General features: G+C 38.8%; 1 protein-coding gene across 1 annotated transcript; it reads right to left on the bottom strand.

The window, feature by feature from the left end:
* Positions 1-247: 247 nt before the first annotated feature.
* Positions 248-7,673, bottom strand: LOC309391503 (vitelline membrane outer layer protein 1-like). Its single transcript, XM_081952022.1, has 4 exons — positions 7,618-7,673; positions 2,805-3,032; positions 2,400-2,494; positions 248-856 (listed from the first exon to the last, which is right to left on the bottom strand). The coding sequence occupies exons 2-4, from the start codon at positions 2,973-2,975 to the stop codon at positions 565-567; spliced, it is 558 nt and encodes a 185-aa protein (XP_081808148.1). The 5' UTR covers positions 2,976-3,032; positions 7,618-7,673; the 3' UTR covers positions 248-564.
* Positions 7,674-13,577: the final 5,904 nt, after the last annotated feature.

A 13,577-nucleotide genomic window follows, 5' to 3' on the forward strand; every position in this document is an offset into this window, starting at 1 on the left:
TTGTAGGCTTTGTCTAAAATTTCTGAGGAAAACTTTTGTAGCTCATTATCCACATCTGGATAATGATAAAAACACATACATCATCCATTTTTGTTGGTTTTTAACTGGTGCTGGCCCATCTATAGTTTATTTTCTTTAACATAAAATTTAGTATTCTCTGAAGTGAAATGCAAGAATAAATAAACCCAAAGAAATACATACGTATTATCGTGGCCCAAAACATGGCTCAATGAAAAAAAGGAATGACTTTGAAGATGCAACATAATTTTATTTGCAAGCAAGAAAGCAGTAATACAGAATTACAGTTTGCTTCTGTGACTTGATTCAAAATGATAGAGAAGAGATCATCAATCTTTGCAATGCTTGAGGTTTCTACCACCACACTTTTTTCTCTCCAATCTGAGCCCATTTCAAGACACACAGAGGGGTGGGGGGATTACCTTGTACTACCACATTTTACACAAGCAGATACTCTCTCCTCAAATTAATATTGGACTATAATTAACAGTCTTTGGAAATGTATAGCAAAAGCGTATTTCTAGGTGACAAAACATGTATCAGCCATTAACAGCAGTAAAAACGCACATCATTGAGTGCTGTGTTATCACGGTTGGCCTGTACATCCTCTACCTTTGTTTGCAGCCCACATATACCAGTCGAGGGGCAGCGAAGGCTCCATGGGCCAAAATCACCCCAACTCTCGCCATAGCCCATCATGCCTTGACCATCACTGCAGGTGAACTGGATGTTGTTGGCTGCCGTATCATCACCCGCTCCTTGAAAGAGTTCCACTCTCAGAGAAAAAGAAACCAGGTAGCCCGAGTTGCAGAACTGGGTGAGGGTCCAGTCTCCCCACCTGCCAGTAAAAGATGGATACACATCGCTTTGGTTTGTTGATTAAGCTCTTGTCATGAGGCCTCAAGACTCAAGCATAATGGCTAAAATCTGGGACTAGGAACCAGTTGACCTCTATGTCTGAGTATCAAGATTCATTATCTCTTGGCCTATGATTGACTTTCAACTTAACTCATGGGGCTGTTGTAGGAGGAAAGAAAACAAGGGAAGAGGATCTTGTGGCTGCTGCCATAAGCTCCTGGGGGGCAGGAATAAAGAATACATCTTTTTTAATTTCAAATCTTCCCTTGACCTTATTTCCAAGACTACTCCCAATCCATGTCACAGTCAGAATCTATTAGAGCAGACTCCTTATTCCGGAAATTGCAGTATAAGTAAGCCCCATTTCCCCTTACCCACCAGTGAACAGGTGAGTCATTAGTCAGCTACTAAGGCCCCTGTGGAAATTCAGTGCTTCATTTTCTTACTGGAGGTCTGAGCTTCTGTCTCAGTTTCCCTGGTTACCTTGAATATGGTATACCACAAGACAATAGAGTGTCCCCTGTGGCTGCCATATGGCCTTTCCCCCTGGTTTTCGTTGGGGAGAGACTCTTTTGCAATAAATAAAATTGGAACAATCTCTCAGGACTGCTGCTCTAATCCTGATTGGAAGCATTTTGATTGCTGAGATCTTCATTGGCAATGAACATGTGTAAGTAATCTCATAAATAAACAAAAGGTTCTATAAATCATAGACATTGCCATCAGTCTTTAATACAGTAACAAAAATACTCTTTAGCATGTTACTGAATTGACTAGGATTTGATATTTAAAGAGCTATCCCCAGAATTCAAGTATAGGACATTAATAGCAGCCACACTTCTGACTTTCATAAACAGCAATTGCACATGTAGTTCAAGACTGCAGTTTGTGTCTTCCCACAAACAGAGTTATAAGAACAGAAGATAGAAGCATGGATTGTGTAATAAAAGAAGTGTGGGGGAGACTAGCAATAGCAATAGCACTTAGACTTATATACCTCTTCACAGTGCTTTACAGTCCTCTCTAAGCGGTTTACAGAGTCAGTAGATTACCCCCAACAATCTGGGTCCTCATTTTACCCACCTTGGAAGGATGGAAGGCTGAGTCAACCTTAAGCCTGGTCGGATTTGAACTGCCAAATTGCAGGCAGAAATAGCTTGCAATACTACACTCGAACCACTGTACCACCAAGGCTCAATAAAGGGGTGTTTGGGGCATGAATGAATGTCAGGAAAGAGCAATGAGCCCATCAAGAAAGACCAAAGGTTGGAGATACATTTGCTGTGGCCCACAAAATATTAGTAGCTATTTTGGAACTTCTCAGGAATAAACAAGTCTCCATCCATGTCTCAGCTGCTAATTCAGAGACACCATTGCTCTACAGTGCATGAAAATTAGCTTTACTAATTCCAGTGCTTCCCATTCTGAAATCAATAGATTTCAATAAACTAAGTCATCAGTTATCTCCTCCCCAATTCCAGATGACAAGAAAATAAAATAGGCTAAGAAAGTCAGTTACTCACGGTCCAACTCTAGACTCGATTGTTTTGCCTGTGGTACAGTACAAACGAATTCCATTCAGAGCTGTATTGTCACCATGCCTTTGGTCTGGTTCTACCTAGGAATATAAGACTCTGATAAAGTTCCAGATCAGCCCTTCCGCCCTTGGTGTCCTTCAGCCGTCATTTCTTGGGATTGCCAACATTTACCCATCAATATGGAACAATGAATCGGATCAAAACTAGTTCTTCCACACAGTATTGCACACCAAACTTGATGTCTTTTTTTGATAATAGAATCAAAAAGTGTTGAGCATCAACACACATCTTGTGTCCTTTCTTTAAAGACAAAGGAGAAAACTGAAGAATTAATTTCAAGGTCAGAAGTAATAGTGAGAAATAAAGGAACATCTGAAATATAAATTTTACCTTCAGGGCGAAGCCATTTGCATAGCCTTCAGGGCAAAACTCACTTGAGCCCCAACTACCCCAACCACCCCCATATGGTACAGTGAGTACATATTGGTAACTTCGGGCTGTGGAAGTCCCCAGGCAGCAGGAGATGGTCAGGAGAAGAGCAGTGGTGACAGAGAGATCCATGGAAGAGTAAACCAGTCGGCCTCTTGAAACAGAAATATCTTCAGAAATTGCAGCATCCTAGAAACCAGGAATCTTTTATAAAGTATCTGCAGTACCACCCTCATGAAATCATGCTTTACCATTTATTTGTTCTGTTCATTTGAATCGGTCTTAATTCTTAGAACTTCCTGGATCGCATTCTGCACTTTAATTGGCAAGATTGAATTGCATCCTGCCTTTTCATTGGCAAAATTTCAGACGTTTACATAGAATAAGAGAGTTGGAAGGGATCTTGGAGATCTTCTAGTCCAACCCTCTGCCTAGACAGGAAATCACTTCAGTCAAATGGTTATCCAATATCTTCTTAAAAACTTCCAGTGTTGGAGCATTCACAACTGGAGGCAAGTTGTTCCACTGATTAATTGTTGTAACTGCCAGGAAATTTCTCCTCAGTTCTAAGTTGCTTCTCTTCTTAATTAGTCTCCACCCATTGCTTCTTGTTCTAATCATCTTTGTTGCTCTTCTCTGCACTCTGTTACAACTGCTTATCACTCCATTAAATATAATTGATGTCCAATTATATGGTCACATAGTAACTGCTTGGATTTTCTTTAGGGATTTGGAATAGTCTTCCTCTCAATTAAATAAGCAGGCAATAGAATTCTTTCTTAATTGTAAGGAGACAACACCACCCATAGTTGTCAGGGAATGAGGGAAAGATCCTTTTTCCCTGAAAAAGTCAAAGTCCCCAATCATTGAAAGATGCTAGTCTCTAGTTCTCTTTGAAACTAAGAGATAAGTCAAAAGAGACCGTGTGTGACCAGCTGTGCTCTCAGCTCTCAGTAAGTTTTCCTAGCAATAACTGATGATGAGGCCTTGTTTGAAATACTCAGGAAACTCAACAAATGGTCCAAACCAGAGATGCTTTCAGCAGGTTCTGACCAGGATTTGGAGAACCAGTAAATACCATCTCTGACTGGCCCCGTCCCCATCTATTCTCTGCCTCCCAAGTCCCAGTTGATTGGAAGGAAATAGGGATTTTGCAGTAACCTTCCCCTGGAGTGAGGAGGGAATGAAGATTTTGTAGTAACCTTCCCTTGCCATGCCAATCAAGCCATGCCCACCAAGCCATGGCCACAGAACTGGTAGTAAAAAAATTTGAATCCCACCACTAAGGTGCATGCAGGCATGTTCCGTTTTAGACATTCGGTGCTGAAATAGTTTGCCAACACTGCGTTATAGATTTGTTAGCAATACTTAGAGCAAGAACAAGTTATCCATATGCCACTAAAACCATCCACGTTTTCTACTCTTCCAAACAACTAGATGTATATAATTCTAACATAATCTCCACTGGTCTCCTTTGACTGCTCTCTGCAGCTATACTTACTGTCTTCCTGCATTTAATTTTCCTACAGCCCGAATGGGAAAGACTCTAAATGGAACAAGTGTTTGTAGGCGGGACAGAGGTAGGGGCAGGGACATGAAACCTGAGCACCTTCTGTATCCTTCACTCGATGGAGCCAGGAAATAAAAAACTGCTTGTCATTGTTCTCTGAAAATAAGTTCTAGTTTATTTGCATTTTGCTCTAGTCCACTGAATTCCTAGCTGATGCTTAATTTAATTATGTTTATTAAAGATGCTGAACTACAAAAACCATAGAAACAAGACTTTCATTAGCCATGGGCCACACTTAACATCAGGACAGGAGTTGACAAGCCCCATATTGAGTGTTGTACTGATGATGATGAGGATGAGGATGAGGATGAGGATGAGGATGAGGATGAGGAAGAGGAAGAGGAAGAAGAAGAAGAAGAAGAAGAAGAAGAAGAAGAAGAAGAAGAAGAAGAAGAAGAAGAAGAAGAAGAAGAGCCATTATTTGTGAAAGAGAACCTAGAGGTATTTTTTAAGAAGTGTTGTCTATTCTAGATGTTTATTGTTTGGTATATTGCTAGAATTCAGACTATTAATTTCACTCATTAAATTGTGCATAAGTTGATCACAAAAAGAGAATTTGTATATTTCCACCCTTGAAATGACAGGAAGTCAAGATGCTAATTTTTAATATTTACAGTCAGAAGAAACTTGGGAATGATGCAGAGGGGGGGGGCATGAATTACTTACTTCTGCAATAAGCCATAGTTTGTGCAGCACAACAGAGGCTTACATAGCGCTAACTCAAACAAACCATATTATGGGTTACCACTATGTAGCTTTCCAGCCATTAGAAAGAATAGATTTCTTTCTTTTTACTAAACTGAGTAAAACACACAATATTGTCTATGTGGTATTGAGGGAACACAAAATTATTACTCCTGTGTACATGCTGACCCCATTATTGCATAGTGATTCCAGGAACAGCTGCAGAGATGCAGCAAACTCAAAACCTGTGGCTGTTTGGAATGTGTTTTTGTATCCTTTTTCCTCTACCTGTCCTAACCAAAAGCCCTATCAATGGTGGAGCCGACCAGCAACAGGGAGCGCAGCAGAGGGATGAAAGAGCCACGTGCGGCTCCAGAACCGCGGGTTGCTGACTGATGATTTAGGTGCATCTAGTACAAATGCTGACGCTAACTGCTCAAAATATGCTTTTTAAACTGATTGCTTTAACTAATTTTTGAAATTATTTCTGAAAATTAACTGTCAGAACGAATTGCTGAACTATATCACAGTGAAATAATAATGTCACGGAAACTTTTTCTAATCAGTTGTAACTTATGATCTGAAGAGAACATATCCTAACGTCTTGTTCCAAGAATCATTGTGTTTGGATTTAGCTACACTGTCATTGCCCTCCAAGAATCGATGCTAGTTAGTAATGTGTCTTACGACAGTAGGGAAACATGGTTTTAATTTGTCTAATGAAGAATTGAGAGCCAGTTTGGTATAAAGGCAACAAAGCAAAAGTATAGAATGCAGCAAAGGTCCTGATATTCCCTAATTAAAATACTACTGGATAGATACCTTCAGTACAAACTATAAGACTAAAATGTTGAGGGAACATCTACAGTCACCCTTACTACAGACCTAAGTGACCTCTATTGTAATAGGAATAACCTAATTTTGGTTGGATCAATGGTGCCCTCTCTTGGACAGCATACCTAATTATAATTGTTCATACGCATTTAAATTAATGTAATGTGTGACAGCCTCAATATGCTTCCTCTGATAGTGGATATGCTATCCTACATAAATTCATATGGGATTAAGCTAACAAGCTTCTAGTGATACAGTTTTTGGTCTTAAAACTCCCGATTGATTAAAAAAAACTATGCTAATGAGTTTTCTTGAGAGTAGAGAAGGAATTAGCTATTAGAGGGACAGCAGAGATCAGTAGTATGTATATGGAGTCAAGGTTTTCCTGCCCATAGTTTTTGAAATAAGCCACAATTTGTTGGATTCATACAATACACTAAGATAATAGTCAAGGCAAACATTACAGTTTAGCAGAATGTAATAGAAATTTGTAAAGTGGATCAGCACTCCAAAGAAAAACAAAAGCATTATATTGTCTAATAAAGAAATAACAAAGAATAACAACCCAACAAAAAAAAGTTTAAGTGATTTATTGTATTTGATTAGAAACCACCCACAGTTGTTTGAAAAATTCATGGCTATATAAATACCTGTATTTTTCGGACTATACGACGCAGTTTTTTGTCTCCCAAATGGGGGTGAAAAGTGTCTGTGCATCTTATAGACTGAATATTGCTGAAGCCCTGCCCACCCGTCTGCCATTTTTTGGCCTCTGCACGCCCCTTTTTCAGACCCTTTTTCAGCCCGTTTTGGAGGCTTTTTTCAGCCCGTTTTTGAAGCTTTTTTCAGCCCATTTTTGAGACTTTTCTTGGCTCATTTTTGAGGCTTTTTTCAGGCCATTTTTTTCACCCTTTGGCCCATTTTTTCAGCTTTTTTGGCCCATTTTTTGGCTTGTCTTGGCCCGTTTTCAAGGATTTTTTGGCCCATTTTTCCAAAATAAATGGGCCAAAAAAAGCCTCAAAAATGGAACCCTTAGAGAAACAGGAGTTATAGACTGGTAATATTAATTTCAGGTTAGTTAGATTAGTCCAGGTACTGACAGGAAAACATTAATACTTATCTACCATGTAGAAAGTCTAATTTTTTTATAGTTTGCTAAAGATCAGCATTGACTTTGCAAATTAAATATGATCCAGATTAAAAATTTTAGCAAGAGGAAGAAGTAACAGGGTGAATGCTCTACTTAAAGTACATCCCTCAATTTTAATATGTTAGATATTTTTCTTCCCTAAGCATCTCAGAAATTAATATCATGTTTCATAAGAAGCTACTGCTTTTATTTTATATTCTTGACTTTCTAGATCCAGACTTTATTTGCGCTGACTTCATTTAGAATATTCTGCGGCACACTTGGATTGAGCTGGCCACTCAATCAATGTTGCTAGCCTCTGAGTCATAATTATAGTGGTAAGAATATGTTAAGGGGTATCTCAGTTGGGAGACAGAGAGTAGTGCAGCAGAATGTGCAGCCGGAGAGGAAAACGTTGCTAGTAGAAACACACAAATAGAGTCACAGACCCTGCTCGTAAAATTAAGTAGCTTTACTACTAAATTTGCTTCACAAGCAGTGATAGTAGATAGTAGATATTAGTCCAAATACAATTCAAAGAACAAACAATTGCTTACAGTCGCAGTTCACGTTCCAGTCATCAAGTCATCAAGCATAGGACAAGCAGAGAGAGAATCAGAGAGAGAATGAGCTCTCCTGACTTCCTCTTACAGCAAAGCTAATTACGTCTGTTAGGTAAATCCACTCATTTAAAGTAACAGCGACCATTTGTCATGTGTGTGTGTATATATGTGTGTGTGTGTGTGTGTGTGTGTGTGTGTATTTGTGTTACAACCCCTGGTATGACTATATCTCGAAATAGATCTATACTAGTCTCCCTTTATTTATTTATCAGTACAAATACAATACATACATACATATATATATATGAAGATGATGAATGAGACTTCATCAAAACGTCGTGAAGATACTTCCAATTCTACACGGGAGAAAACCCGAACAACCAAAGACGTACATACAAACACCTACGAAACACTAGGAGTATACTCCCAACAGAATAGACAATAAGAAATATGAACACACTTCTCTGTGATAGAATGGATCCAAACCTTACTATGTTTTTATTGATTTTCTCTTAAGTACATTTCTTAGTGCTTAATAAACATCGGATTGTCTGGGTATTTAATTTGTTTAGCAATGCAAATTTACATTCTTAAGCTCCACCCCTTTTTTCCCACCATTGGTGAAATTAATTCCATGTTTGATAATATTCTACATCTTCTTTCTGTCAATCTATCCATTTCTGCACAATCTAGCATCTTCCTGACTATCTCTTCACCTCACGGTATATCTTCATTTTTACAGTATTGTGCAAATATAATCCTCGCTGCTGTTAAGATATGTAATATTAAATGCATACCTTTCTTATCAATTTTTTTTCTAATATTATACCTAATAAAAACAATTCAGGTTTAAAATATACATGATTCCCTATCATCGATTCTATCCACCTGTGCCCCATATTTTTTTGCTCTGACAAAGTCCACCACATATGATAAAATGTGCCCATTTTTTTCATTACATTTCCAACAATTGCTAGACATATTTTTAAATATTTTAGCTAAACTAGCAGGTGGTAAATGCCATCTATAAAACATTTTATACAAATTTTATTTATAAGAGCTTGCCATTATTAATTTATATTTTCTTTCCCGTAGGTTTTTCCATTTCTACAGTTCTATGTTATAGCTAATAATAATAATAATAATAATAATAATAATAATAATAACAACAACAACAACAACAACAACAAGGTGGCAAACCAAAGCTTTGCATGGACAGCACTTGAAAAACATTGAAGGAAAATGTGCTGACAACTTGACATGGACATGGCTTAAGATGGGAACAATCAGGAAAGAAACGGAAGGTTTAATACTGGCTGCTCAAGCACTACAAACTAATGCCATGAAAGCGAAGATACAAAAATCTACTGACAACCCAAACTGCCAACTTTGCAATAACAAAGTTGAAACTGTTTCACATTTAATATGTGAATGCAGCAAAATCGCACAAACTGATTACAAAGCTAGACATGAACGAGTTGCTAAATTAATCCACTGGTCATTATGTAAAAAAATATGATTTACCTGTATCCAGAAAGTCATGGGAACATAAAGTGGAAAAAGTTATCGAAAATTAGAAGGTGAAGATCTTGTGGGACTTTCGAACACAAACGGATCATCATTTGGAGCACAACACGCCAGATATCACGGTTGTAGAGGGCCGAAATGTACAGTTTATTGATATAGCTGTTCCTGGAGATGCCACAGTCGAAGAAAAAGAACTATAAAAAATAATGAAATATCGTGACCTGGCCATCGAAACTACACGTCTATGGATGAAGCATGTAACAGTGATAACCATTGTCATTGAGGCACTTGGCACCATGTCCAAGAATTTTACAAGATACATCAACAAATTGCAGCTTCCTGCAATAACACCAGCGGAACTGCAAAAAACTGCGCTACTCGGAACATCTTATATTTTAAGAAGGTACTTGGTTGATACCTAGGACGCTGGCAGCAAACCATATCAACCATTAGCACCAGTCAATGGTATTTGTAATGCATTTTTGAATGTTCAATTGGCTGAGTTTCATGTTTAAATAATAATAATAATAATAATAATAATAATAATAATAATAATAATAATAATAATAATAATATTAATAATAATAATAATAATACCACCATTGTACCATTGTATCTTTTATTCCAAACCCTACTATTGAAGGTTGTGTTATATTAGTATTAGGCTCCTGAACAATCTGACAAACACTCTCTCTCTCTGGGAGCATGTGGGCATTAGTGTTAAGCTAAATTGCAAAGGAAGTCAAACAAATGCAGTTTTAATGCACTCCTCACCAACATATCAACCCCCAAAGAAGGTGTGGCTCCAAGAAGACTCGGTGAACATAATTGGACATAGTTTCCATCGTAAAATTTTGCTGCCTAAAATGCTATTCAATTTTATCAATTGCATTACAGTGTGGACCAAAGACCACACTGAAAACTTATTGTGGAATATTACTCCTCAAAAGATGATCCATGACTATAATCAGAGGTGGATTCCTACCGGTTTGGACCAGTTGAGCTAAATTGGTAGTAACTCGGCTGCCCACTCACCCAAACTGGTTCTGTTGTTGGCGGCACCATCTTGATTTTTGGTTCTGCGCATGGGCAGAACAATCTCCATTGAAGAAAACTAATTTTTCCCCTTTTTTAATGTTCTGTGCATGCACAGACCATTTTAGGTGTAAAAAAAAATTTGTGCACCGAACCGGCAGTAATGACGATACTAACCCACCCCTGACTATAATGAATTTTCACTTACAGAAAGCTGAGACTATTACTTTTCAAGTACCGTAAGATTTCCAGCGAAACCTCAGTAACTGCTTATTTTAACATTTGCAGCTTACAAACAAATTGCTATCTATGTAAAATACATTTTTCTGAAATATAATTGCTGGAATAATTTTTTTTAAATTAAATGCTTCTATTGTGTCAAACAATATTTTTTGGAATGAACTTCCGGTGGCGCCGCTGTCCTTGGAAGACGTTCCCTCAGGAATGCCAACACGTGTTTGAGTAACAAGCGGCTAGGATAGCATAAATCAGCTATCCAGCAGTTTGAAAACCTCCCCCTTGGGAAAAGGGGGGGAGGTGAGCAGTCTGGCAGAGGGTAGAGGCGCCCAGTGGCTCCAGAAGCAATTCTGTGGCGTGAAAGGTGTGAGCTCCCCAGGAAGCCTGACAATCTCCTCATCACGGGACGCTTCTGCATTTGCAGAAAAAAACGCAGCGTCCACACCTGCAATTTCAAATTTATTTTACATCTGAATAAGAAGCAAGCAGAGCAAACCAGGAGGTCAACAAATTGCAAGTACAAGCCCTAACTCCGTAGATTATATCTCTTTCTGTAAACTTAAAAGGAACTTCTTTTTAAAAATGGCGCTGGAGTAACAAAGGGTGTGTTGAAAACGAAAGTGAAGTGGAGAATTGATTAGCACTTGTTAAGTGCCTGTTAGTGTGAAAGACTTCAAAGAATAGCTCGACTTTTTGGACTGAATAAATTGGCTGTTTGAAAGCTTGATCTGAATATTTTGAAATGGCCTCTAAGCAGACAAAATTCAATGCTTCAAAAAGTGCGGGCAGTTCACCAGCGCAAACTTCAAAGTTGCAACCTTTATTACCTCCAGTGGAAACACAATCACAAACCCTGACACTGGAAGCTCTACAAAATAACACAAAATGCATTAAAAGAACAGGCAATTGTCTTGGAGGGGGAAATTACAAGTGCCTTTAAAGATGTCTCTGATGAAATATCTGGAATTAAGGATTTAATCCAAATACGTAACCAAGAGATAAGGGAGGATATAGTTGAGGCACTTAAAGGATTATTTGGCTACGTGGCATCTCTTGATGAGAAGGTGGAAGAAATTAATGAGGTTAATACAAAGTTGGATAACAAACTTGTGGAGGCACAAATTAAAATTGATAAGTCGGAGGCGGAGCTTACGATGATGCAATATAGAACAATGGAATTTGCCCTGAAGATAAGAGGGTTGAAGGAACATACTCAAGAAGACTTAAGAGAGATTTTTGCAGACACTCTTGTCCAATTAATTGGGGAGCCAAAGGTCGAATGCCTCTGGCAAATTGACAAAATTTACCGCGTTAATTCATGGATTGCCAGACAAAGACAACTGCCAAGAGATACCGTAATCTATTTTGTCACCAGGAAAATTAGGAATGAAATATTGCAAGCAACTTACAAAAACAAACTGCAAGTGGCAGGTCAAGATGTGATAGTACTGAAGGAAATCGCCCCCAAAATGTTGAGATCAAAATCACCCCCACTTGTCGGCATGGCCCATCATGGCTTGACCATCACTGCAGGGGAACTGGATGTTGTTAGCTGCCGTGTCATCACCATCTCTTTGAGAGCGGTTCACTCTCAGAGAAAAAGAAACCAAGTAGCCTGATATGCAAAACTGGGTGGCAGTCCAGATTCCCCACCTGCCAATAAAAGATGGATGCACATCTCTTTGATGTGTTGATTAAGCTCTTGTCCTCAGGCTACAAGATTCAAGCAAATGGCTAAAATCTGGGACTAGGAACCAGTTGACCTCTATGTCTGAGTATCAAACTTCATTATCTCTGGGACTGTAATTGACTTTCAACTTAACCTATTGGGCTGTTATAGGGGAAAAACAAGGGAAGAGGATCTTTTGGCTGCTGCCATAAGCTCCTAGGGAAAAAAAAGAAAGAATAAATTTTTAAAATCCCAAAACTTCCATTGACCACATTCCCAAGACTACTCCCAATCCATATCACATTCAGAAACCATTAGCACACAGACTCCTTATTCTGGAAATTGCAGCATTGTAAGCAGTGGTGGGATTCAAATTTTTTCACTACCAGTTCTGTGGGCTTGGCTTGGTTGGCATGCAGAGGAAGGATACTGTAAAATCTCCATTCCCTCCCCACTCCAGAGGAAGGTTATTGCAAAATCCCCATTTTCCCCCGATCACTTGGGGCTCGGGAGGCAGAGAATAGATGGAGGTGAGGCCAGCCAGAGGTGATATTTACTGGTTCTCCAAACTACTCAAAACTTCTGCTACAGAGTCCTCCAGAACCTGCTCAGAACCTGCTGAATACCACCCCTGGTTTGGACCATTTGCTGAGTTTGTTGAGTATTTCAAGCAAGGCTCATCATCAGTTATTGCTAGGAAAACCTACTGAGAGCCCAGAGCACAGCTGGTTAGACACAGCCTCTTTTGACTTATCTCTTAGCTTAAAGAAGAACTAGAGACTAGCATCTTTCAATGATTGGGGACTTCAGAGAATAAGTGTCCTTCTTTTCCTCTGTTATTGACAATCATGGACCGTGTTGTCTCTTTGTAAGTAACAAAGAATTCTGTTGACTGCATTTTTAATTGAGAGGAAGACTATTCCAGATCCCTAAAGAAAATACAAGCAGTTACTGTGCTCATATAAGTGGACATCAAATATATTTAATGGAGTTAGAAGCAGTTGTAAAAGAGTGCAGAGAAGAGCAACAAAGATGATTAGGGGACTGGAGGCTAAAATATATGAAGAACGGTTGCAGAAACTGGGTATGTCTAGTTTAATGAAAAGAAGGACTAGGGGAGACATGACAGCACTGTTCCAATATCTCTGGGGCCGCCACAAAGAAGAGTGAACCAAGCTATTGTCCAAAGCTCCTGAAGGCAGGACAAGAAGCAACGGGTTGAAACGAATTAAGGAGAGAAGTAACTTAGAACTGAGGAGAAATTTCCTGACAGTTACAGTAGAACAATTAATCAGTGGAATAACTTGCCTCCAGAAGTAGTGAATGCTGTAACACTGGAAGTTTTTAAGATGTTGGATAACCATTTGTCTGAAGTGGTGTAGGGTTTCCTGCCTAGACAGTGGGTTGGAGTAGAAAACCTCCAAGCTCCCTTCCAACTCTCCTATTCTATGTAAACTTGCAGGATGTAATAAAATCTTGTCAAATA

The sequence above is a fragment of the Natrix helvetica genome, assembly GCF_964273705.1.
Source record: "Natrix helvetica genome assembly, chromosome: 4".
NCBI lineage: Eukaryota > Metazoa > Chordata > Lepidosauria > Squamata > Natricidae > Natrix > Natrix helvetica.